General features: G+C 46.3%; 1 protein-coding gene across 1 annotated transcript in view; it reads right to left on the bottom strand.

The window, feature by feature from the left end:
- Positions 1-27,039, bottom strand: part of ANKH (ANKH inorganic pyrophosphate transport regulator) — a 140,509-nt gene that overhangs the window by 14,407 nt on the left and 99,063 nt on the right. Inside the window, exons 7-8 of the mRNA XM_060009649.2 lie at positions 25,331-25,423; positions 21,531-21,626 (exon numbers count right to left, since the gene is read on the bottom strand). Coding sequence (XP_059865632.1) covers positions 21,531-21,626; positions 25,331-25,423 — 189 coding nt within the window. The remainder of the gene's footprint in view (positions 1-21,530; positions 21,627-25,330; positions 25,424-27,039) is intronic.

The raw sequence follows: 27,039 nt of genomic DNA, 5'->3' as shown, positions 1-27,039 counted from the left end.
GAAAGAAACAACACACTTCAAACAGCAGGGGGCGCCATGCACCAAGGCCGCAGGTGGCACTCCAGTTGTGAACTCCCGCCCATCCCATCTATATCTGCAGAATGGTAATTCTTTCCTTACCTGATCTGAAGAATATTTAGGAAGTTCCAACCTTAGCTTATGTTTAGCCTTTACTTTTTTTGACTGCTAGTAGTCAAACTGGAACTTGCTAGAGGCTGCGTGTGTTGGGCGGGGTATAGAGAGTGGTTATTTAATGGGTAGAGAGTTTCCGTTTCGCAAGTTGAAGAGTTCTGGGGATGGATGGTGAGGACAGGAGCACAATATAAATGTGCTGAACTGTACACTTACACACGGTTCAGGTGCTAAGTTATATGTGCGGGGCATTTTAGCACAATTTAAAAAAATAAAAAAGATTGGGGCTTCCCTGGTGGCCCAGCGGTTGAGAGTCCGCCTGCCGATGCAGGGGACGCGGGTTTGTGCCCCGGTCCGGGAAGATCCCACATGCCGCGGAGCGGCTGGGCCCGTGAGCCATGGCCGCTGAGCCTGCGCATCCGGAGCCTGTGCTCCGCAACGGGAGAGGCCGCCGCAGTGACAGGCCCGCGTACCACACACACACAAAAAAGGAATGTACTTATAACAACACAATATGCACGTGCATTTGCTAATTGCTTTAAGAATTGCACGTGTGCACTGTTGGTGGGAATGTAAATTGGTGCAGCTACTATGGAGAACAGTATGGAGATTCCTCAAGAAACTAAAAATAGAGTTGCCACATGATCCAGCAATCCCACTCCTGGGCACATATCCAGACAAAACTATAATTTGAAAAGATACATGCACCCCAATGTTCATAACAGCAGTATTTGCAATAGCCAGGTCATGGAAACAACCTAAATGTCCATCAACAGATGAATGGATAAAGAAGATGTGGCACATATATACAATGGAATATTACTCAGCTATAAAAAAGAATGAAGTAATGCCATTTGCAGCAACATGGATGGACCTAGAGATGATCAGACTAAGTGAAGTAAGTCAGAAAGAGAAAGACAAATACCTTATGATATCACTTATATGTGGAATCTAAAGTATGACACAAATGCACTTATCTACGAAACAGAATCAGACTCACAGACGTAGAGAACAGGCTTGTGATTGCCAAGGCAGGGCCGGTGGGAGGAGGGATGGATTGGGAGTTTGGGATTAGCAGATGCAAATGATTAACATCATTTATAGAATGGATAAGCAACAAGGTCCTACTGTGTAGCACAGGGAACTATATTCAATATCCTGTGATAAACCATAATGGAAAAGAACATAAAAAAGAATGTATATATAGGTATAACTGAATCACTTTGCTATAGAGTAGAAATCAACACAACATTATAAATCAACTATACTTCAATAAAATAACTTAAAAAAAGGAACGCACCTGTGGATTTGTACTGTCACTCTGTTATGAGGTAGAGAGTTGGGGACCAGTCTCAATTGTTTTAATCTGCCCTGAACAAACCAATCGAACCCTCAAATCTACAATATATGATGACTTAAAACGCAAATGCTGCATGACTGAAGTTTTGGGGAGAAGTGTGAAGGGGGGCGGAGGCTCAGTGGGAAGGAACTAACTCTTATCAATTATTTACTATATGCCAAGGGCCTTCCATAGGCTATGTCATTTAATCCTTAACCCAGTCCCAGGGTCGTGGCTTTGCTTTGGGTCCTCTATTGAGGACAGCAGGACCCAGAGGGGCTGTGTGACTTTCCCCAGGTCAGCCCATTTGCAAAGGGCAGGGCCAGGATTTCAACCCCGGCCTTGGGGACTCAGAAGCCTTGCTCCCCCCATGTCTCTGGGAAGTCTAAATGTGCCCAGCTGGCCCAATGGTTCACGGTACACAGATAGCGTGAGGGACGCCAAATGATAAAGTCTTAAATTCAGCATCCTTGGTCCTTTTCCTTCCCCCACGCACAAGAGGTCCTTTTCTTCTCCCGGATAATGCGAACAATGAGAAGGCGGTCTCGGGGCACGGGGGTAGGGCAGCCCAGCAGAAACAAAGGCTCAAACAGGCCGTCCTTGTGGGAGACACAGGGCCAGCGTGGTACCACGCTCAGCGCAAGTCCGGTGGTGTCCGCCACCCTGATGGCTGAGGGACAGCTCGTGGGTCAGTTTAGCCACAGGAAGTGAGACTGGGTCACCCTCCTGAGCTGAGCTTCTAACTCTGAGCACAGGCTGAGGTCCTGTGGGATGGTGAGTTTCGCTATTTCTCAGCTCAGATTTTGCCGCTGTCCAGCACACGACTGAAGGGCTCAGGGCTGAATGCTTTACTGAGATGCAGCTCTGACTGGTGGGACGCAACGAAGAAAAAGGGATTCTTGATGTGCTTGTTGGATGTTGACATATGTTGGACGCTGACATATGCTGTCCCATGAAGCAGCAACGGAGGAGAATCAGTGTGCCGACCAGAGCACTCGAGATTGTCCATTATACACGGAAATGCAAGTAGGGGAGCTCATCCTGAACTGCAAGATGCAAAACTGATCCTTAAATGATGAAAAAGTCCTCTAACTGGGGGGAAACTGAGGCTGTGACAGGCAAGACTGGACGAGACTCCAGGCCTGTGACCTGCGCGCAGGGCGTTTTCTGGTGTTTTCTACCGGCAGTGCCTTAGCCAAGCTGCCCAGACCTCGCGGGGAGCAGGTGACCAGTGCTGACCTGGCAGGATTAGGGGCGCTATAAATACTCCCACTGTCAGTGACCTCGCTGTTTTTCAGAGGTGGTGGCCGTTCTGCGGGGAGGGGCAGAGTGGAGTCCCTCTGTTTGTATCTGTGGGATTTGTGCCTCCCGAGGACATACCTAGTGTGAGCCGCAGAAGAAGTGTTTTAAGATTAGCTGAACTTCCCCGAAAGGGATTATTTCAGTGTGTCACAGAGAAAGCAGCTGATGGTGCAGATTTTTTCGACTGCTTCTTTCTCTGATGGAAAGGCTTTTTGCTTTCTTTCCCTCTGGGAGGGCCCCTGTGAGGCCCTGAAGTTCTGACGCTTTAGGACTAAAATGTTTTAAATACGAAACATCATCACCTTATATTTTACGGTGGCCTCCGCCCCTTGGATGACACGTACTTTCGCGCTGGCTTTGGCAAGATGGGACAGGCACCCGGGGGTGTTGCAATTCCGTGCCTGGCTTCTGGAGAGCACACACTCACCCCGTCCCTCTCCAGCCACCTGCAAGCTAGCCCCCCAGACAAGGATTAGCTCAGGAAGCTGGGGACCAAGACGAAGAACAGCCTCATTGGACGGAACTGTGACCGTCAAGGAGGAGATGGCCACTCACGTGGGAGAGAGTGACCACGTTCTTGTTAAGTTCACAATGACCAGGGAAATTTAAAAAATGAAGTAAAGAAAAGAGATTTCAAAATTTACGGGAAAGAGGCAAGTAAGATCTGATAACACCAGAGATTCTGAAAGGAGCTGGAAACCTCTCAAAAGAGAAGATTTCTCCCCCAACCCCTGCAACAAGCAGAAAAGAGAACAGAAGGCACCTGAAGACGTCAGGTGGTCCCCAGGCTGCTCTCGGGGGGAGGGAACACGGCAGCTGGGGAAGGGGGTACCGGCCATCCCCCTGCCTTCATTTGCTGGCTCACAGGCTCTCTCTTCCCCAGTTCCCGGGAGGTAAGCCTAGATAAAGTCTAAGAACTACCACCTTCAAGGGCTCACCATCTCGTGGATGAATAAGGACAGGAAGGCAAAAGCCCAGGTAACGCTGAATGGGTGCAGGCGCTGAGATCCAGAGAAAGGGCTCTACAGAAATACACTCGAGGTAAGAAGAGGAAGAGGAAAGAACCAGTAGGGGTCGAGGGTACATTCCAAGCCCCACCTTTGAGTCTACCTTTTCCACGAAGGAGGGTCATCTTAAAATAAATGGGCAAACATCGTTAAAAGGAATTTGAAGACCGAAACTGATAAGAGGGAGTGAAGCATTTTGCCTGTGCAAGTCCCAGATCACTAACACCATCTGAAGTGAAAACACTCATCGGCATGGCTGAGAAAGCAACGAAGTGGGGAGATACCAGGAACCTCGAGGTTGGCAAATCCCCCGAAGATGGATTCGAGAAGGGGCCAGCCCCCGACTATCATGAGAATACGGCCAACGGGGTCTCACTGTTGGCTAACAGTGCCATGTGGCTAAATGAAAAAGCCCATGTAGGCTTAGCCTGCATTAATAAAAACTATAAAGTCAAAACTGGACAATTCTAGTCCATTAGCCGAGGTCAGACCTGATTTGGCGTTTGTGTTCCACATTCTCAGAGGACACTCACAAGCTGGAACAATTTCAAGGAGCACAACCTAAACCCCACAGGGTCTGGAAGCCAAGCCTGTTGAAAAGGTCTGGAAACGGGCTTTGGCTGTTTGAAGGGCTGCCACGTGGAAGAGGGATTAGACGGACACTAAGGGCAGAGATGAGGATGACGCCTCACCAGCCCTTCGTCTGTGGACACTGCAGTCCGTCTTCACAGCCTCCTTCCCGCCTCTCAGGGAGTCGGATCTTAGTTACTTCTAGAGTTCTGATTCTACAGTGACCTGCTGATTCCCGCAGCAATCAGTTTGTTATTACGACAATGGGCTTCATACATGAATTCACTCGGAAACTAATTACTGGGCACCTGTCCTGGGCCAGCCACTGTGCCAGATGCTGGGCATTTACAACGGCGAACACGGCAGAGATGACGCCAGCGCTCACGGAGACCCGCTGGCTACAGAGCGCTGAGTCATGGTGGGGGACTTGGGGCATGACGGGGACAGCGGGGGCCTCAGGGGGTGGGAAGCCGGCTGACAGTCCAAGTCACATACGCTGAACAAGGAGGCAGGGAGAGGGTTTCAGGCCAAAGGGACAACGTGAGCAGAGGCCTGGGCCGCGAGAACACACAACGGCCCCTCAGCTCTAAGTGCTCTGCGTGGCTGGAACGGGGGGCAGGACGTTGAGATGCGCCTTGCACTGCTCGTTTAGGGTTTGGGTTTCTGTCGCACAGAGAGCCCCTGGAAGGTCTCTACACCAGCCGCTCCATGAGGACTGGTTTGGAGGGGACGTGTGTAGAGCCCCACTGGGGGCTGTGGTCCCCGCTGAGCGGGAGCTGTAGAAGCAGAAACAGGGATGCGATGTGGGGAATGGAGGAGAGGGAGGTCCGAGGGGTATTCAGGGGGAGGCTAAGACCCGGCTCTGTCCCCGAGGGGAGGTCAGGGTGAGGAAGAAAGCCGAGCTGGGGATGAGCCCAGGCTTCTGTCTCCGGCAACACCAAGCAGGCAGGAGTCCTTGCTAGTCACTGAAATAGGGAACAGAGAGGAGAAAAAGCCCAGGGCCACGAGCAGACCATTGAGTCCTCTTTGGGACAGGAGGAGCTGTCAGCGCCCGTGGGAAACCAGAGTGCATCTCTGGGCAGGAGGCAGTTAGATGTTTGCGCCTGAAGCTCAGGAGGGAGATGGGAGTCAAAGACGCCGATCTGGGAACCAGCCAGACACGGCGCCTGAAGCCACGACCGCCAGAGAGAGGGCTTAGGAGGGAGATGGACAGAGCGGGATGCTCACTCAGAGTGAGGAAGAGGGACGTTCCGCCAAGGAGCCTGTGCGGGAACACTCAGAAAGGAAGAGGGAAAAGCGGCCGGGGAGAGGGTCGCAGAAGCCACGGGAAATGAGCAAAGGATGCACACAACGGCAGCATCGAACGCGGCAGGTGAGAACTGGACGGCGCCCGGGGGAGCTGCCGCGTGAGCCCGCAGGGACCGGGGCAGGCTCTCTAGGGAGACAACAGGGAGTGGTGACAAGAACGCAGCCCACAGGAACGATCTAGGAAGGAAGTGGGGTCCTTCGCCCCTGAAGAAGGAGGCGGGGGGCTGCGGTGGGAACAGCAGATGGCACAGGTGGGGAGCACAGATGTGGCCAACAGCAGCGGGAAGGGTGGGCTTGAGGTGCTTTTGCGTAATTCTCTCAAGGAGCTTGGATGCCAAGGGGAGGAGAAACGTGGGGGGGCTGCTGGATAAAGCCATGATTTTTATGCTTTCTTTCTATTTTTTTTTTTGTTTTAATAAAGTTGGGAGACGAGCATATTGAAACGTAGATAGGAAGGAGAGATTTGGGAGAAGTTGGCAGTGGGGACAGGGAGACACTGAGCACAAAGGATGGCTGAAGTCGTGCAGGCGAGTGAATGGAGGTACCACTCAGCTGGGGGCTGGGGGCGGGGGGGGGGGATGTCCCTGCCTCCACGGCCGCGAGCACACAGAGGACATCCTGCTTACTGTAAATGTGCCCCCTCAATCCAAATTAGCATCTCCCTCCTCCTCTTTCCTTTGACTTCATTTTTTTCTGCCAAGCAGCTGTGTTTCCCTGCAGAAGGCTGCATTACGGCCACCCAGAGGGATATCCCTTCCTAATGCCCAGAACGAGTATTCATTCCTTTATACGGTGGACGGAGGTGATTAAATTAAGGATCTTGAGATAAGATTGCTTGGGAATGTCTGGGTGGGCCCTAAATACCGTCACAAATGTCCTTATTATAGAAAAGGGAGGCACACAGAGGAGAAGGCGATGTGAAGACAGATTGGCGTGATTCGGCCAAGGAATGCCGGCCGCCACCAGCAGCTGGAAGAGGCAAGGAGTGGATTCTTTTCTAAAGCCACTGGAGAGAGTATGCCCCGCTAGCACCTCGATTTCAGCCCAGTGAACTGTATTTCGACTTGTGGCCTCCAGAACTAGGAGGGAATACATTTCTGATGTTCTAAGCCGTCAGGTTTGTGGTCATTTGTTACGGGAGCCACAGGAAACTAACGCACCGTCCAACACCATAGTGTATGTTAATTGCCCGTCTTCTCCGTGAGGTTATGAACCCCCCCTTAGAAAAGAGACTCCGTGTGTTAGTTTCACCATGGTAGCCCTGGGACCTGGTATGCAGCAGGGGCGCAAGCATTTGTTGAATGACTGCATGAACAAATATGCACGTGCCCCTTCTCTGGGGAGCTGTGCTGTAAACAGAGAAACCCTAGGCATCACCCGTCCCACTGAGAGTGTTCCATCGCCCACGCTCTAGACAAGTCTGGCAACGCATCCAAGCGTGCTTGAAAATCTTTCCTCACTGGCATTTCTAATATCTGGTTGGTGTGTACTGATGTATCAGATGTCTAAGCCAGAGGACTAAACATATCAATTTCTCTCTTTCAGCGCTCACTGAAGCTTGTGGGTAACGGACATTTCTGAATTAACAAGACGAACAAAGGCTGGAACGAACACTGTCAGCACCGGGGATTGGAGGCTTTAAACAGGAAGGGGTGATGGGACATCCAAAGAACTTTCCCAAGTTCTCGGGGGGAAAAACGCGCAATATATGTCTCGTGTGTGGGTGGGGTCTGTCTAGAGAAGGTATGTATAAATCTATCAAGAAGCTGAATTTATTTTAAACACCAAAAGAAAAGAAATCCCACAGAAATTTGGAAGGGTATTATAGATATCACTAGAAAAAATCATAAAATTATTCACTGGCATCGAAAATACCAGTAGCCACCTATTTACAGATACAGCCATCCTTTCCTTACACGGAATCCCACGTGTCTGGGGACCAAGGAGGAAAGAGCCGGCATTCTTTGCTTCCAGCGTGCCAGGCGCTATATGCTAAGCTATGACCCCTTTGCAAAGTCTTATAAGGTGGGTATTCTTCTCATGCCCACATGGCAGCTGGGGAAGCCCAGGCTTATAGTTTTCAGAGACCACCCAGCTGGTGAGTGGTAGCGTCAGGGTTTGAACCCAGGCCCTGGGGCCTCCGGGCCCACATCCATGAACACTGTGTTATGTGGTCCTGAATTCAAGCCTAAGCTACTCCCTCGCCTTTGGTTCTCTGACTCTTCCCAACCGACCCCCTTTAAATCAAAATCCGCAAAGAGGGCAGGCAAGTGTCACTGAGAGCCCAGGGCCCTTGGCACCATGCCCAGCCCTGCATCTGAATCCATCTCTGGTTCACAGGGGCTGGCTCTCCCAACCTTCTTGTTTTTGTTTGTTCGGGTAAGGGCCGATTCATTCCTCAAGCCACATTGGTTAAGAGCCATCTCTGAGGGCGGATTAAAGGCGGGCCTTTGAAAACTGGCTGGTACCTGACGAATGATGAGCAAGTTTCCCGGGCACTATTATTTGCCACACATGCTTTTTCTCAGTGTCACACGGTGGTTCTTTGAGGCTGGCCCTGGGCTCAGAAGGTTCAAAAAGACTCCGGAAATAATCTCACGGCACAACTCAATCGTGTTTCCTTCACTGCCTGAACAAGTGGGCACTCCCGCCCAGAGCTGGAAATGCAGTAAAACGCTTTAAGATAACATAAAGAACATTTTCAGTAAAGGCCATGTATCAGTTAGCTAAGACTGACGTTACTTCCCCGCTCACTCTCTTAGTCTGCCTACAGGTGCAGAAGACACCTAAGCGCTGGGAGAAGTAAAGCAGATATTAAATTCTCCACCTGCTGTTTCCGTAAGACATCTCTGTTCTTGTATTTCCAGCTTCTCCAGGTGAGAATCTGAACGTGGGGTTTGCTTAGAAATACTGTTCATGCAGGTCAGCACTGTCCCCGGATTTATGTGCTTAATTATGTCTTCGCTGATGGGGCTTTTAGGGGGTGAGGGTAGAGGGTGGTTGGTATCACAGCATCCAATAGAAGTACCAGTGTTTGATTTATGTTACCTTAATGTTTGGGGGAAATACATCTGTGTAACCAGAATAATCCTTGATTGTTTTCTCTCTTGTTTCTGGGTCCAATGTTCTCTGGCTTCACTAAACACAAAATGATCACTTAGCGCACCTAACGGCATTTTATGTCCTCACGTGCTGATTTCACTACGTCTATTCAGTGTTTCCTGAGATAATTTACAAAAAAAGTTTTAAGATATTTTACATGGGCTTTATTGTGTGGAATGATTCCTGACTGCCTTCTCCCTCTGATAAATCTGCTTTTGCACCAGAAAAACCTCGGAGTGGAGCCTGTGAACCACATCCTCGATGTGAGGCTGGGGTCCGGCAGGCAGCACGGGGAATGTGTAGGACCCACGGGCCAATCAAGACTCTTCTGCAGGAGCTGGGGGAGAACACAGTTGTCTTCTCCCTGGTTCCCAAACCCCTTCAGGTGGCGGCTCTGCACCTGTTCTTTATAGAACACAGGTGTGTACTGACAGGTGACGCTGAAACTAAGTAATTTTTATGGTTTTGTGCCAAATCAGATACTACCGTTGATGCAAGAAGCAGCAGAAGGGATCAAGGTTTTGAGACAATTTGGGGGTATAAATACAACTGGATAAAATACTAGCAACTTAATTTGTTCCTTGAAAATTGCGAACATGTTTCGGCTTTTCAGTGCTCGTGATGGTGGTTCTGCAGGGCCGGGGTGAGACGCATTGGATTGTTCAGCTAATGGAAAGCAGAATAAAACCAAAAAGCAAAACAACCTAAATAGAACGCTGGTACTTCTACTGGATGCTATGATGCCAACAACCACCGCCCCTCAAAAAAAAGCCCCATCAGCACGGACATAGCTAAGCACATAAATTTGGGGACAGTGCTGACCTGCACGAACAATATTTCTAAGCAAATCCTACACTCAGATTCTCACCTGGAGAAGCTGGAAACACAAGAATACAAATGTGTTATGGAAACGGTAAGTGGAGAATTTAAAAAGGAAGCAGATCAGTTGATTAGTTAGTTCTGGTCAATCAATCCACGTGGCCTTAAATGACAAGAGGACTCCGTTCTTTCAGGAACATCAGTGTATGAGTTTGCTAGAGCTGCTGTAACAAAGTACCACAAACCGGGCAGCCTAACCATTTATTGTCTCACCGTCCTGGAGTGACAACAAAATCAAGGTGTGGGCAGGGCCATGCTCCCTCTGAAGGTGCCAGGGAAGAATCTGCTCCAGGCCTCCCGGCTTCCGGCAGCATCACTCCAGTCTCCACGTACCGCCCCCCAACCCCCCGTGTGCGTGTCTGTGTCCACACCCCCCCTCCTCTAAGAGCACCAGTAAGACTGGATAAGGGGTCCACCTGACTCACCCACCAGGACCTCATCAGAACCCTATTTCCAAATAAGGCCTCATTCTGAGGCACTGGGGCTAGAATGTCAATATAGGAATTTGGGGTGGACATAATTCACCCCATAATCATCAGAATAGAAGATTCGGGGTCAAGTGCAGAGTCGCACTTCCCCTTTTTACCACACATTGACGTCAAAAGGCAAGTCTCAGGGTGGATCCAGATAAACACCTATTTTAATTCTTTTTTTAAAAGAAATAGATCCTTAAGTAGTAACAGCCACTGGCCTCAAATACCCTTGCATCCTATTGTGTGAAGCACTGTGGTTGAATGGCAAGTCTCCCTTCTCTCTCTACCTTAAATGATGGCAACACGCACACGCACGCGCGCACACACACACACACACACACACACACACACACCGCGGCCACTGCTGCCGCTGGGGCCATCACCACGCAGCCTCCATTTGCTGAAGCTGAGGGAGGCCAGTGAGACACAGCCTGGAGACCCTGGCACAGTCCCATGACCTCAGCATAGTTCAAATCTGGGGTCATGAAGCCCACCCTGGAGCAGCCTATAAAGAATCACTCTTCACGAGTCCCTCCCATCAGGCAACGTCCACAAGCCTCTTAGATAGCCTCATCCACCAGACGACAGATGGCAGAAGCAAGAAGAACTACAATCTTGCAGCCTGTGGAATAAAAACCACGTTCACAGACAGACAAGATGAAAAGGCAGAGGGTTACGAACCGGATGAAGGGACAAGATAAAACCCCAGAAAAACAACTATATGAAGTGGAGATAGGCAACCTTCCAGAAAAAGAATTCAGAATAATAATAGTGAAGATGATCCAGGACCTCAGAAAAAGAATGGAGGCAAAGCTCGAGAAGATGCAAGAAATGTTTAACAAAGACCTAGAAGAATTAAAGAACAAACAAGCAGAGATGAACAATACAATAACTGAAATGAAAACTACGCTAGAAGGAATCAATAGCAGAATAAGTGAGGCAGAAGAACGGATAAGTGACCTGGAAGACAGAATCGTGGAATTCACTGCTGTGGAACAGAATAAAGAAAAAAGAATGAAAAGAAATGAAGACAGCCTAAGAGACCTCTGGGACAACATTAAACGCAACAACATTCGCATTATAGGGGACCCAGAAAAAGAAGGGAGAGAGAAAGGACCTGAGAAAATATTTGAAGAGATTATAGTCGAAAACTTCCCTAACATGGGAAGGGAAATAGCCACCCAAGTCCAGGAAGCCCAGCGAGTCCCATAAAGGATAAACCCAAGGAGAAACATGCCAAGACACATAGTAATCATATTGGCAAAAATTAAAGACAAAGAAAAATTATTGAAAGCAGCAAGGGAAAAATGACAAATAACGTACAAGGGAACTCCAATAAGGATAATAGCTGATTTCTCAGGAGAAACTCTACAAGCCAGAAGGGAGTGGCATGATATACTTAAAGTGATGAAAGGGAAGAACCTACAACCAAAATTACTCTACCTGTCAAGTGTCTCATTCAGATTTGATGGTGAAATCAAAAGCTTTACAGACAAGCAAAAGCTAAGAGAATTCAGCACCACCAAACCAGCCCTACAACAAATGCTAAAGGAACTTCTCTAAGTGAGAAACACAAGAGAAGAAAAGGACCTACAAAAACAAACCTAAAACAATTAAGAAAATGGTCCTAGGAACATACATATCGATAATTACCTTAAACGTGAATGGATTAAATGCTCCAACCAAAAGACACAGGCTTGCTGAATGGATACCAAAACAAGACCCATATATATGCTGTCTACAAGAGACCCACTTCAGACCTAGGGACACATACAGACTGAAAGGGAGGGGATGGAAAAAGATATTCCATGCAAATGGAAATCAAAAGAAAGCTGGAGTAGCAATACTCATATCAGATAAAATAGACTTTAAAATAAAGAATGTTACAAGAGACAAGGAAGGCCTCTACATAATGATCAAGGGATCAATCCAAGAAGAATATGACAATTATAAATGTATATGCACCCAACATAGGAGGAACACAAAACATGAGGCAACTGCTAACAGCTCTAAAAGAGGAAATCGACAGTAACACAATAATAGTGGGGGACTTTAACACCTCACTTACACCAATGGACAGATCATCCAAAATGAAAATAAATAAGGAAACAGAAGCTTTAAATGACACAATAGACCAGATAGATTTAATTGATATTTATAGGACATCCATCCGAAAACAGCAGATTACACTTTCTTCTCAAGTGTGCACAGAACATTCTCCAGGATAGATCACATCTTGGGTCACAAATCAAGCCTCGGTAAATTTAAGAAAATTGAAATCATATCAAGCATCTTTTCTGACCACAATGCTATGAGATTAGAAATGAATTACAGGGAAAAAAACGTAAAAAACACAAACACATGGAGGCTAAACAATACGTTATTAAATATCCAAGAGATCACTAAAGAAATCAAAGAGGAAATCAAAAAAAACCTAGAGCCAAAGGACAATGAAAACACGATGATCCAAAACCTATGGGAGGCAGCAAAAGCAGTTCTAAGAGGGAAGTTTATAGCTATACAATCCTACCTCAAGAAACAAGAAGAATCTCAAATAAACAATCTAACGTTACACCTAAGGAACTAGAGGAAGAAGAACAAACAAAACCCAGAGTTAGCAGAAGGAAAGAAATCATAAAGATCAGAGCAGAAATAAATGAAATAGAAACAAAGAAAACAATAGCAAAGATCAATAAAACTAAAAGCTGGTTCTTTGAGAAGATAAACAAAATCGACACACTATTAGCCAGACTCATCAAGAAAAAGAGGGAGAGGACTCAAATCAATAAAATTAGAAATGAAAAAGGAGAGGTTACGACAGACACCGCAGACATACAAAGCATCCTGAGAGACTACTACAAGCAACTCTATGCCAATAAAATGGACAACCTGGAAGAAATGGACAAATTCTTAGACAGGTATAATCTTCCAAGAATGAAGAATGAGGAAGAAATAGAAAATACAAACAGACCAATCACAAGTAATGAAATTGAAACTGTGATTAAAAATCTTCCCACAAACAAACGTCCAGGACCAGACAGCTTCACAGGTGAAATCTATCAAACATTTAGAGAAGAGATAACACCCATCCTTCTCAAACTCTTCCAAAAAATTGCACAGGATGGAACACTCCCAAACTCATTCTATGAGGACACCATCACACTGATACCAAAACCAGACAAAGATACTAGAAAAAAAGAAAATTATAGACTGATGAATCACTGATGAATATAGATGCAAAAATCCTCAACAAAATACTAGCAAACAGAATCCAACAACACATTAAAAGAATCATACACCACGATCAAGTGGGATTTATCCCAGTGATGCAAGGATTCTTCAATATATGCAAATCAGTCAATGTGATATACCATATTAACAAATTGAAGAAGAAAAACCATATGATCATGTCAATAGATGCAGAAAAAGCTTTTGACAAAATTCAACACCCATTTATGATAAAAACTCTCTAGAAAGTGGGCATAGAGGGAACCTACCTCAACATAATAAAGGCCATATATGACAAACCTATAGCAAACATTATTCTCAATGGTGAAAAACTGCAAGCATTTCCTCTAAGATCAGGAACAAGACAAGGATGTCCACTCTCATCGCTATTATTCAACATAGTTTTGGAAGTTCTAGCCTCGGCAATCAGAGAAGAAAAAGAAATAAAAGGAATCCAAACTGGAAAAGAAGAAGTAAAACTGTCACTGTCTGCAGATGACATGATACTATACATAGAGAATCCTAAAGATGCCACCAGAAAACTACTAGAGCTAATCAATGAATTTGGTAACGTTGCAGGATACAAAATTAATGCCCAGAAATCTCGTGCATTCCTATACACTAATGATGAAAAATCTGAAAGAGAAATTAAGGAAACACCCCCATTTACCATTGCAACAGAAAGAATAAAACACCTAGGAATAAACCTACCTAGGGAGACAAAAGACCTGTATGCAGAAAACTATAAGACACTGATGAAAGAAATTAAAGATGATACCAACAGACGGATAGATATACCATGTTCTTGGATTGGAAGAACCAATATTGTGAAAATGACTCTACTACCCAAAGCAATCTATAGAGTCAATGCAATCCCTATCAAATTACCAATGGCATTTTTTACAGAACTAGAACAAAAAATCTTAAAATTTGTATGGAGACGCAAAAGACCCCAAATAGCCAAAGCAGTCTTGAGGGGAAAAAACAGAGCTGGACGAATCAGACTTCCTGACTTCAGACTATACCGCAAAGCTACAGTAATCAAGACAATATGGTACTGGCACAAAAACAGAACTATATATCAATGGAACAGGATAGAAAGCCCAGAGGTAAACCCACACACCTATGGTCAACTAATCTATGACAAAGGAGGCAAGGATATACAATGGAGAAAAGACAGTCTCTTCAATAAGTGGTGCTGGGAAAACTGGACAGCTACATGTAAAAGAATGAAATTAGAACACTCCCTAACACCATACACAAAAATAAACTCAAAATGGATGACAGACCTAAATGTAAGACCGGGCACTATAAAACTCTTAGAGGAAAACATAGGAAGAACACTCTTTTACATAAATCACAGCAAGATCTTTTTTGATCCACCTCCTAGCGTAATGGAAATAAAAACAAAAATAAACAAATGGAAGCTAATGAAACTTCAAAGCTTTTGCACAGCAAAGGAAACCATAAACAAGACGAAAGGAGAACCCTCAGAATGGGAGAAAATATTTGCAAACGAATCAACGGACAAAGAATTAATCTCCAAAATATATAAGCAGCTCATGCAGCTCAATTTTAAAAAACAAACAACTCAGGGCTTCCCTGGTGGCGCAGTGGTTGAGAGTCTGCCTCCCATTGCAGAGGACACGGGTTCATGCCCTGGTCCGGGAAGATCCCACATGGCACGGAGCGGCTGGGCCCGTGAGCCATGGCCACTAAGCCTGCACGTCCAGAGCCTGTGCTCCGCAGCAGGAGAGGCCACAACAGTGAGAGGCCCATGTACCGCAAACAAACAAAAAACTGCAAACAATCAAAAAAACCCAACCCAATCCAAAAATGGGCAGAAGACCTAAATAGACATTTCTCCAAAGAAGACATACAGATGGCCAGGAAGCACATGAAAAGCTGCTCAACATTTCTAATTATTAGGGAAATGCAAATAAAAACTACAATGAGGTATCACCTCACACCAGTTAGAATGTGCATCATCAGAAAAATCTACAAACAACAAATGCTGGAGAGGGTGTGGAGAAAAGGGAACCCTCCTGCAGTGTTGGTGGGAATGTAAATTGATACAGCGACTATGGAGAACAGTATGGAGGTTCCTTAAAGAACTAAACATAGAACTACCATATGACCCAGCAATCCCACTACTGGGCATATACCCAGAGAAAACCATAATTCAAAAAGACACATGCACCCCCAATGTTCACTGCAGCACTATTTACAATAGCCAGGACATGGAAGCAACCTAAATGCCCATCATCAGATGAATGGATAAAGAAGATGTGGTACAAATATACAATGGAATATTACTCAGCCATAAAAAGGAATGAAACTGGGTCATTTGTAGAGACGTGGATGCATCTAGAGACTGTCATACAGATTGAAATGAGTCAGAAAGAGGAAAACAAATATCATATATTACCGCATCTATGTGGAACCTAGAAAATGGTACAGATGAACCGGTTTGTAGGGTAGAAATTGAGACACAGAAGTAGAGAAAAAAACGTATGGACACCAAGGGGGGGAAGCGGCGGTGGGTGTGGGTGGTGGTGTGATGAACTGGGAGATTGGGATTGACATGTATACAGTGAGGTGTATAAAATGGATGACTAATAAGAAAATAAATAAATAAACATTAAAAAAAAAAAGAATCCCTCTTCACACCTGCCATCCTGAAACAGTCCAGTTCACCCAAAATCAACCTGCGAAAATAGCCTATTTGGCCAACCAACAATTTGTCACAGTTACTGGTTTCTTAGAAACCTGCCTCTTTTAAAGTTTTCTGAAGTTTACAGCAATATGTCTTGGAAGGATTGGCAGGGCCGTGGGGGGCTGTGAAGGCTCTAGGGGTCTCTGGGGCCTTCCCTCCTCCCCACTGTCTACTGTACCCACCTCTGTCATTCTGCTCCATTTCCTCTGACTCTCCACCTCTCCTTTCTTTCCCGACCCATGGTCTCTCTCCGCTTCTCCTTCTGACCTGCACCCTCCATCTCTCTGACATTGTCTCTCCCATCTCCTGCTCTTTGCACTTGCCCTCCTGCCCCTCCGGGTTCGGCATCCGGGGGGTGCTCGGTGTGACCGTGCGCAAAGCTGCCCTGCTGGCTCCGCCTACCAGCATCCATCTGGATGGACTCCCACTTCCATCTTGTAAAAAGGGGGTTGGGGAGGCCTCAGCAGCAGCCCAGCCTGTGCTTTGCAAGGATTCTTCCCCACCGCTCTGGCCCCAGAGGGGCCCCCTCTCTTGGCAACAGCTCCCCCAAACTAGAGCAGTGGGGAGCTTAAGAAAACACCAAATGTTTAAAAAATGCCATTGTGAAGTCAAAATGGAAACTGGTTATTAACGAAAATCATCTAAAGCTGCTAAAACCTACCCATTTAATATGATTTGCTACGAACTTTAAACAAATTAAAAAATTAGAAAATTATTAAAAAATTAAAATTAAAAAAATTAAACAAACAAACAAACACACGTTTGGGGTAAGTTGGCAAGTCTGGTAAATTTAGCAAGCCCACCCATTGGCTTCAGCAAACTGGCCTAACATCCCGGAATATGGAGGTCTGTTACCTTTTGAGGATGCTCCTCTGCACCAAAAAGGCTGTTGAAAGGACATATCCTACCTTGGTTCACGGTTACTATCTTACCCCCAAATCTGGAATCCAGGAGGGAATCATGGTAAGTCCCAAGGGGTTTACAAGGGGCCATGTTTCTGTAAGTTTAGCATTACCAGTTCTTCTCCCCAAGAGGAAGGAACGATGTTCCTGCTTCCTTATATCACAAGCTCGTTGCCACCACCCTCTGTCTGTGATCACCATGACTGTCTACTAGAGAAACGCAGCCTTTCAGGACACACTAATTATCACGGGGCTGTATAGTCAGTCACATAAGCGATGGAGACCATGGCTCTACCAGAAGGTTCAGGGCAAAACTGGTTGTTTGCTTCTGGCCCCAACACCGTCTGCAGCCTTATTCTTTGTGGTCCTGCCTTCTCCTGTGCAGCTCTGATGGCTGGTCTGTGATGCTTTCTCCTCTGTGTGGCCACTACACCACAAGCTCCCACCAAGCAGCACACCATCTGAAGCTGTTCTTCCAAATCGATTTAAACTGTACGTATTTTTGAACTGTGTGTTCCTTTGCCCCTAACAGCGGCGTGTCAGTCTGCAGTCACCTTGCTAACCCTGGTTTGCATCGTGCCCACTCCTTTGTTGCTATTGAGGGGATTAATTTTTATCTGACGGTTCTACCATGTTGAAGCTAATCTTCTGGATCAACTAAAGCTCCCCCTGTCCTCATTCGCATCAGATGGTCTAAAGAAATCAACCAGCACTTCACTAAGCATTCCTAAAGGCAGCTCTGAAGGCAGGAAAGCAAGATGCTACTTGAGAAATACTTCTATTTTCCTACTCTACTCGCTTCCTAAATCCACTTCCTCTTCCAACTGGGCAGAAGGCATTTGCTGCTTTTCTTGAAGCCCACTGGATCAGACAGACTCCTGGATAAGAAAATGAGGGAAGAACCAACTTTTAGAGTTGGATAGATACTCTAAATTTAAATGGAAAATCTATAGTAGGGAATAAACACATACATGCATTGTAGCATTCTGAACTATTAGTCTCTTACTAACTGTCGAAAGTATCTTTCACAGGCAAAGGAGGATGTTGAACCCAAAGTGTCAGGGCCTGAAGAGTGAACCCATTCTGACTGCAAGATGAGTTTTTGCTATAGACAGTACACCTTTTCGTTTGAAAAGCAGGTAGCATCACTGGGTCATTAAGTGTCTGCAGGATCTGTGGGGTCAGCTCTTCTCAAAGACCCCGGGAGAGAGCTGTTTATGCCCAAAGGATCAGAGCTCAGGAAAGTGCTCTAATCCTAGGCGATCATAGAAAGCTGTGGAACCATCAGAAGGCTCGTACTTGGTACACCGTATCACCCACTGGAATATACATGACGTGCTGATCTTAATGCTCTGCTATGTTCATTTCCTGACACTGAGAAGTCTCAAAATTAAAAAAGGGAAGATAGACTTGGGAGTAAAGGGCATCTTCAAAGCTTTCAAAATAGGATAACCTGAGTATAAATGAGGAGGTTGTTGCTCATGAGGGGCGGGTGCCATCGGTGCCTTTCTGATCCTTATCTCACAGGTAAGTATTAGCTGAGTCATGTATTTGTGTTCTGCTTGCTGTGCCCCTTCTGTGTCGGGCAGGATGCTAAGCCCTGGGATTAAGAGGTGACTAAGCCACAGACCCTGCCTAGGGAAGTTCAGCGCCTCCAAGGAATCATAGATGTGAAGAAGGAATAAATACTGTAAAAAGGTGTATGCTTTACAGTGACAGTGAAACGCTGAATTTAGGGGGAAAAAGCCCTAACATTTTTTTCTGTGTATCTTTTAATGGCAATTCCTCTAGCCAAGATGTGGGACCGACGGATTGAATCGTTATAAGGATCATGTATGTGAGACACACCATAAGCTGCAAACTCAGATACTGCTGTTTCTAGTGTTGGAGAAACCACCGCTTCAAGCATGCAGCAAGTGCCTCAGTCCAGAGCCTCAGGGCCAGATATCTGTTCCTGCCTGTTGGAAACAGCACAATACAGAGGAAAGGGCCCCAGAGAATGAGCTGGGAAGTCTGGCTTCCAGCTGGCGTTGTTACAGGCAGAACTCGGAGATACTGCAGGTTTGGGTCCAGAGCACTGCAGTAAAGTGAATATCACGATAAAGCAAGGAAAACAACTTAAGTTTTATTATTTACAGGTATACCTTGGAGCTATTTCAGGTTCAGTTTCAGGCCACCACCATAAAGCGCAGGTTGCAACAAAGCGAGTCACATGAATTTTTGGTTTCCCAGTGCATATAAAAATTATGTTTACACTATACTGTAGTCTCTTAAGTGTACAATATAGCGTTATGTCTAGAGAACAAATGTACATGCCTTAATTTAAAAATACTTCATTGCTAAAAGATGCTAACCATCATCTGACAACTCAGGGTTGCCACAAACCTTCAACTGGTAAAAAAAAAAAATGCATTATCTGCGAAGTGCAATAAAGCGAGGTCTGCCGGTCTGTACTGGTCTGTCCTGGGGCAAGTCACTTATCCTCTTATCCTCTCTGAGTCATTTCCTTTACTAAAAAATCATGGGATTTGATCAGTTCATCTTCAAGTTCCTTTCCAACACAGGATTCTGAGTCTCTGTTTCTACGGTGACAAATCTACCCTGAGATAGATCTGTAACTTCTAGTTACAGATGGTAGGATTAGACTAATTGAACTTATTAAGTAAATAAAACCTCTACATGGGAAATCAAAGCATTTTTCTAGATCTTACTTGGTTATCATTTCAAAATACACTTGTTGCTCCTGTTTGAGAAGTACAGGTTATTGCCCGTGAACTGAAGGAGGAAAGGAATATCCTTAAACCCAGTCTGGTAAAGTTCTCCACTGGACTCAGGCACAGCTGCGGGAGGAGGTTTAAATGCAGAGAGAGGAGACCCGGCCGGACTCTGGATAGCAGAGCGAGGAACGACTGGAAGCTCCCAGCTCTCGGCGACGGACGAGTTTGCAGTCACAGAGCCTGGCACCCGAAACCAGCTGAGCTCTCAACTCCCGGTCACTTAACACAGTCTCCAAAAGCTGAGGTCTGTTCCTGGGACAGAAATCTTCTCTGTTTTTCCCCCAAATACTCTTTTGAACGGTTTCAAGGTTGTGCAGTGTTTCGCTAATATTTTAGGGAACTATGGAAAAACTTGCCCACCACAGGGAGAAATAATGCAGCCAGGAGAGCAGGGTTGCCGGGGGCAACCTGTCCTGACTCAGGCAGGCATGCTACCAGAGATCCCCCCCACCCCGGGGACGTGGCCTGGAATAGGCTTCTGACACCCCCCTTGCAGTTTCCCAGTTTCAGGAGGGAAGGACTGGAGGGAAGGGCTGGGCTGGAGTGACGGGACAGCTGAGAATGCAAGGTCATGACTCAGTGTCAGAGGTGTTAGGTGATGGGCTATATAACTTGTGTTGCCCTTGATACAATCTATTCAGGTGTTGGATCAATGGATCAAATATTAAGCTGTGGGTTTTTGAAAAAAAAAATCCATAAAAGGCTTAAAATATGTGTCGGGCTTGATTTCAAAGGACCACTATGAGGGCTTATCTAGCTAAGTGGTTCTTGTGATAATGGCCAGAGGGACCATGGTCAGCGTGTTCCTGTCATCACCACGTCCCCAAACCTCTTATTGCCTTCCGTCCTCCTTATCAGTCATTCATGATGGAGCTGCACACACCCAGGCATTTCTGCTACATTCTTACATTGTACTATAAAAATGGAGAACTGCTACAGGACTTAATAGGACACAGGTAGTCACAACAACAAACAAGGAACTGAGTTCAAAAGACCCCTATTTCTCTTTATCCTCTTCTCATCTCCATCTTTAGAACCCAAAAGGCACAGTCTACGAGGTGAAGTTGATTATAAATGTTATTTTCTTACGACTGTTGATAAATGTCATAAACAACCTTAAATTATACACCATGTGCTTTGGATTACAGAGCATGTAGGAATCTTTTCCCTGTTTTTTTGAACGTTATGTCTCTTACATTTGAATTACCCAGGGGAGTTGACAAAGGAAGGATGTGTGTTGTTTATTTAAGGCTGTGCAGAGTCACTGACAGGCCCTGCCAACAGTGAGGCGTTATCCACACTTGTTCACACCAGTATCCCTGAAGATGGCAGGACTTGGGATCCAGTAGGTGCTTGACAAGCAAGTGTTGAATGATAAATAAATGGGGAGGATATATCAGCGTAAACGTATGCGGAAAGGCACTTTTACCAGCGAAACAAACACCACCAACTAAATTTGGAAAAGGGACAGAGATGGTTATAGAGTTGACTCTGGGTATTTAAAAACGGGCTGGAAATTATTAGTAAGAGTATTAAAAATGAAAGGCAAAGGCTGCCTCTCTTCAGCACGTAAGAAGCCCTTAGAAACGCCAGAAGCTGACCCTCTATTCTTAGACTCAACGCCCTCCTCGAACGACGATCGCTCATATTTTGAGATGAAAATGTCTCGAAGAGGTTGTTATCTAATCTAGCACAACATCGTATTATGGGCTCCTGGAACTCTCCCTTGAAAATGGCGATTACCCCCCTTTCCAAAACCAAACACAGGTGGGGGCGGGGACGGGTCTCTCCTTACCGTCAGCGACAAGGCCATGCAGACGAACGTGAACTTCTTGATGTGTGCTGCAGTGACTGCGTTGCTCGTGCTCACCAGCTTATTGCTGGGGTTATTCTAGGGGGGCAAGGAAAGGCTCCACGTTATCCTTGGCTGACCACACGTGCACCTTACAGAGCATCTCGTTTCTGTTGTATCTGATGCGTCTCAAGTGTAGATGTCGAGTGACAGCTTGGCAGACAGCTGTCACTCTGAGTCTCTCTCAGACAGCTGTCATGTTTCTGGACATGAATGCTAACCAGAGGGGGTTCTGGACTGAACGCCTGGCAGTGTCTCCTGAATGAGTCCCCTCTCCTGGGCGCTGGGTGCCCACCCAGCTAGTCCAGAGCCCCAGCCCATCCTGCAGTTCCTGAGTGCCCTGGAGCTCTGCAGACAGGCGTGGCATCTGGGCCCGTATTTGAGGGCACGTGTCAAGGCCCTGTGAGGTGCGCGTTTGCTCTCCAAGATAAAGGACTGTGTGTCTCACCCATCTGTTTATTTTATTTTATTTTTTAAAGACCTTTTTTTTGATGTGGACCATTTTTTTAAAGTCGTTATTGAATCTGTTACAATATTGCTTCTTTTTTTTATGTTTTGGTTTTTTGGCAGCAAGGCGTGTGGGATCTTAGCTCCCCGACCAGGGATTGAACTCGTACCCCCTGCACTGGAAGGTGAAGTCTTAACCACTGGACCACCAGGGAAGTCCCTCACCCATCTCTTTAGCTCCTGCAACTTAGCACCACCTTTCTTGAGTAGAGAAGATGTTCAAACAGGCTTTGTTAGATTGAAATGTAAGCAAATGATGCAGACGGCCCAGAGGTCCTCTGACACGTGCCCAAGGGATTGCTGGGGCCATCCCAGGGTCACTGCTAGGCGTGCCCATCACCCAATCTAAACAAGCGTCCGGCCCTCAGCCTTGAAAGGCAGCAGAGGAAAAACAACGCCAGCCTCCTTACGGATCCCAGAGCCGACTCACAAAAACTAGTCCCAGAGCCGACTCACAAAAACTAATAAGAACCTCCTGTATAAAAAAATAAATAAAATAAAATTCAAAAAAAGAAAAGAACAAACGGCGAGCCCCTGGCTCCCATATCCAGCCCAATGAAAGACACACAAGCAGAGGTGTTACAGGTCCCACTTGCAAAAGAGCTTTTGATGTTTGCTTCCCTTCAGAGGCTGAGGCAATCTCTCGAATCCCTTCTCCTTTATGCCACCTCTGGAGGGGTTGACATTTTCTTAACTCCGGTCTCTAAAGCACATCTGCTTTTCTGAAAAACAGACTGTGCACAGTGCAAATCACAGCAGGTAGGATATCTCTCCATCTCCTCTCCCCCAGGGATCTGCGAGGGTGGTGCCCCGGTGGCCTGGGCGAGAAGGAGGCCAGGCCGGGAAGAATTAGGAACCTCCAAATGCACACGCCACCCATGGTGGCAGCCACGGGCCCCAGCTCCTTCAGGTGCGCTTTTATTTTTAAAATAGCAAATATTTCTGCAAGTACGGTTGGAATAAACTACCACATATCATTAGATTAGCAACTGTGTCTCACCTTGTTTGCCCCATCTGCTCTTTCGCAGAAACATAGTCTTTTGCATATAATAACTGAACATTAGAGAGAATTTGGATGAGTGGAAAACTCTCCCAGCTCACTGTTTAGCTAGAAACAGCAGCAGTTATGCGAGAAATTTTAAATCTCTTATTCTGGAACGCACAAGGGGGCTAAGGATTTCAACTGTCAGTGCAGCAGATTCTGGAAGTCCACACAGAGGTGTCTTAAGATTCGGGTGAATAGACGGCATTCATGGGAATGGCTTGGAGTAGCGCAGTGGAATGCATGGCAACAATGGGGGAGGTTTCAAAAGGGTTCTGAGTAACTCCAGCATCTGGCTAGAGGTACGCTCCTCAAAAGAATTTTTTTGTTTTTAGGAATAAAGACACAGACCTACTAGAGAATGGACTTGAGGATATGGGGAGGGGGAAGGGTAAGCTGTGACAAAGTGAGAGAGTGGCATGGACATATATACACTACCAAATGTAAAATAGATAGCTAGTGGGAAGCAGGCGCGTAGCACAGAGAGATCAGCTCGGTGCTTTGTGACCACCTAGAGGGGTGGGATAGGGAGGGTGGGAGGGAGGGAGACGCAAGAGGGAAGAGAGATGGGAACATATGTATATGTGTAACTGATTCACTTTGTTATAAAGGAGAAACTAACACACCATTGTAAAGCAATTATACTCCAATAAAGATGTAAAAAAAAAAAAAGAATTTTTGTGTAGTGCCTAACCTCTGTGATGGTGAATAAAACAATGCTTATCTTGGACGCTCTTAGTGAAACTGCATAGCGCTGTATTGTTAAGCTTTACTACTTCAATGTAGCCGAAAACAATTTCAGATGAGACACTCACAGCTATGAGGTTCTAACACTTTAGAACCTGCTACTGAGTTTTATTATATAATCTTATATTCCAAGAGCTAGACATTTAGCAAGATGACTTATATCCATTTTGGTTTCTGAGGACTTACTTCTATACACATGTTCCTTGACATGAAAACACTGATTTCTATCAATGGAGTGGATGAAACCCACTCAAACACAGCTCTCTCCTGCAAATGACTCAGGCCTTCGGAAGTCCACTCTCAAAGGCCTAGGAAGCAGGAATCAAAAGAATTTTTTCGGAAATGCTCTGCATCCTAATGTTGTGAATGAATGTTGGCAATCAGTAGAGGGTCCAGCTTATAGTTTACTGGGGAAGTTCCACACCCAGTAAAGAGTTCTGGGCAATAGCCTACCCTCTCTCACGTTAGGCTGCGTGGGGGCCAACCCTGAAGCACTTGGAGGTGAGTTGCTATTTGTGGGTGATTGACTATAGGTGTGGGAATAGAGGCACGTAATCAGCTGGGGACCCTGGTGAAGAGGCTTCCTCTCCTCACCTCCTAGGGCTCTTTATGGGATCACATGAAATGATATCAGCAATGGCTCTGAGCTAGTTCTAGAGAAATTCAAGGCCAAACAGTTGCTATTAAGAGTACCAGTGGCAGGTTCTGTGCTTCTTTCCTATTTTTTATTTTAAAACATTGTACACTATCTTGCTGGGGGTCTGTTTTTCTACTTCTTTGTTTCAGGATACAAGTCTACAGGTTCAAATAATTAAGCTTTAATGAAATAGGCATTTCTCAAATGATCTGCACGCAGGTCAGTCCTGACCTGGCCTCAGGTTACAGGTCTGAAGGCTTATGTGCCTTCCTGGGCTGTGTCAACAGCTGTGGAAGGACACAGTGGCCGTCACCAGAAGCTTCCAGCTGGAATAACTGCGCTGCATCCCAACCAGCCTGGACCCATGGCCGCTGCATGGACAACTTCGGTGTGCGTGTACCCCAGCACCCTGCAAGACAGCCTTAAGCTTATGAACTTAAGCACAGAACTTCCTGTACCCTCACATCTGCTATAAAGTATCGGTTTAACTAAGAAACAACAAAAGAGAAATGAAATACAATATACTAAAAGTTTTTGAGAGTATAATTTCCCTTTTGCAAATAATTTCTTGACAGGAATAACCTTGAAGTGAGTATCGGTTTGCAGAGGCATCATGGGAGCGGCATCAAGGCAAGTGTAAATTCGCCTCTGTTATTTTCTGAGTTTCCTCCGCCAGCCCCAAAGCCTCATTAATCTTGCAGAGCGAGGTGAGATTAAAAACATCACTGCGCCCGTCAACGGCGATCCCTGTCTATCAAACGCTAATTTTAAAGAGTGTGTTTCAGAAACCACGGCGCACGGGGTTCTCACCTTGTCAAAAGCAGGGTAGACAGCACGGATTTCCGTCAACCAGCCATATGGCATGTGACCCACGGGGTATGTGGCTGTCAAAATTGCCACGGCCTGCAAGAGGAAGAGCCGGCAGTTAGCAGGGCATCCGCAGAGCCTGTGTCCAGCCACTGCCTGCCGTCTGCCACGTGGCAGAGCAAGCCATCTCGGGTGTGGTCCCCACTGACAGGTCACTCCACCCTGGGTGACAGCAGGAGGAAGGGGCAGGGGCTCCCCTGCATCCCGGGAGCAGGCTGAGTGGACCCAGGGTGTGCACCTGAGACCAGGGGGATGAGTCTTGTTTTACGTGAATCCGGTGAGGAAGGGGTCCCGATCACTGCCTGAGAAGCCAAGATTTCAACCCAGGTCCACCAAATTCTCACTGAGCTAAACCAAACCTTCTAGTCTAGCTCAACTCTTGAGTCTCAAAATGCGATTCTGAGCCCCACCCCTGCTCTCTGGAGACCCTGCACTTAGCGTCCACCGCTCTGCCTCCACGCCACCCCCCAGGGAAGCTGACGGTGTGCACGGGTCGATGGCTTTACGGTATCCTCCATCCAACTCAACTCACTTTCAATCTGTTCAGCCTGGAGAGCCCAATTTTGATGTTTAACTTAAGAAAACTAAATTAATACTTCTCATAGGAAGGCTCACAGGTTCTTCCATGAAAATGAGAGTTTCACTTCTTAGGTGAATGAAGAGGAAGAAAATTTAAAACAGAGCACCGAACCCTACATTTTTGGCAAAGTTCAACTCCCTAACTAGCTAGGACAGGAGGAATCAGGCTTTGTCTGTTCTAATGACCGTAACAGTGATGCCAGGACCGTAAGCGAGGTGGGTCCCCAGCGGGTGAAGACACTGCTGTGAGGAGCGGGTGGTGGCATTGGGCGGCCCTGGATTCAAACCTCACTTCCTCACTTCCCCAGCTGTGTGAAGTATAAACGCTCTCAGGCCCCATTTCTGTTCCTCCGGCAGAACCACGAGAATAACGACACCCATCGTGCAGGAGTGTCGGGAGTCAATGAAACGTCCGTAAGTGCCGACATTATCAGAAGCAGACGATCGATTTATGTCAGTTCTGTCACCCTAATGCTAAGGTCTGTCTCTGTGCACTGAGGCCATTTAGAAATGGCTCAAATGTACAACGTCTTGTTTTTCTTCGGGGAAGATGGAATTCTAGCACACAGGTGATGGGGGTCCCACACTTTTTACAGGGCAGCTGAAACTGAAGTATTGAAGGAAAAAAGCTGCTATGTTACAGAAGCCAGCCCAGATGGCATTCATGATTCAACAGACAAAATCCAGGAACCAGTGGAGACAAGGGAAAGCCTTCTGCTTGTGATTTATGTGCTGTTTGTTCCAAGCCAACATGAGTTGCTTCCCAGGACATGGAAACTGGCAGCAGCCCTCAGCCTGGAAACATGCTGACAGTGCATTCAAGGGCAATGTGTAAACAGGAGGCTCTCATGGGTAGCCACCAGCCTTCCTGAAGGATCAGCAGTTCTTGAGACAATTAATTCTCCAGAGGGCAGCGGAGGAGGAAACAAATGAAGTCATTCTACTTGTTCATACCATACTTGAAAGAGGGAAAAAAGTGGAGCTGTCAGTTTCCAGATCAGTTTCTTGAGTTGAGTAAATAATGGAGACCCTCCTTTGGAGGAGGGCAGATTGCCAGAGTACATAAAGCCACG

The sequence above is a fragment of the Delphinus delphis genome, chromosome 3 (genome assembly GCF_949987515.2).
Source record: "Delphinus delphis chromosome 3, mDelDel1.2, whole genome shotgun sequence".
Taxonomy (NCBI): domain Eukaryota; kingdom Metazoa; phylum Chordata; class Mammalia; order Artiodactyla; family Delphinidae; genus Delphinus; species Delphinus delphis.
The sequence above is the reverse complement of the archived record's forward strand: the minus strand, read 5'-3'. Positions and strand labels throughout refer to the sequence as shown.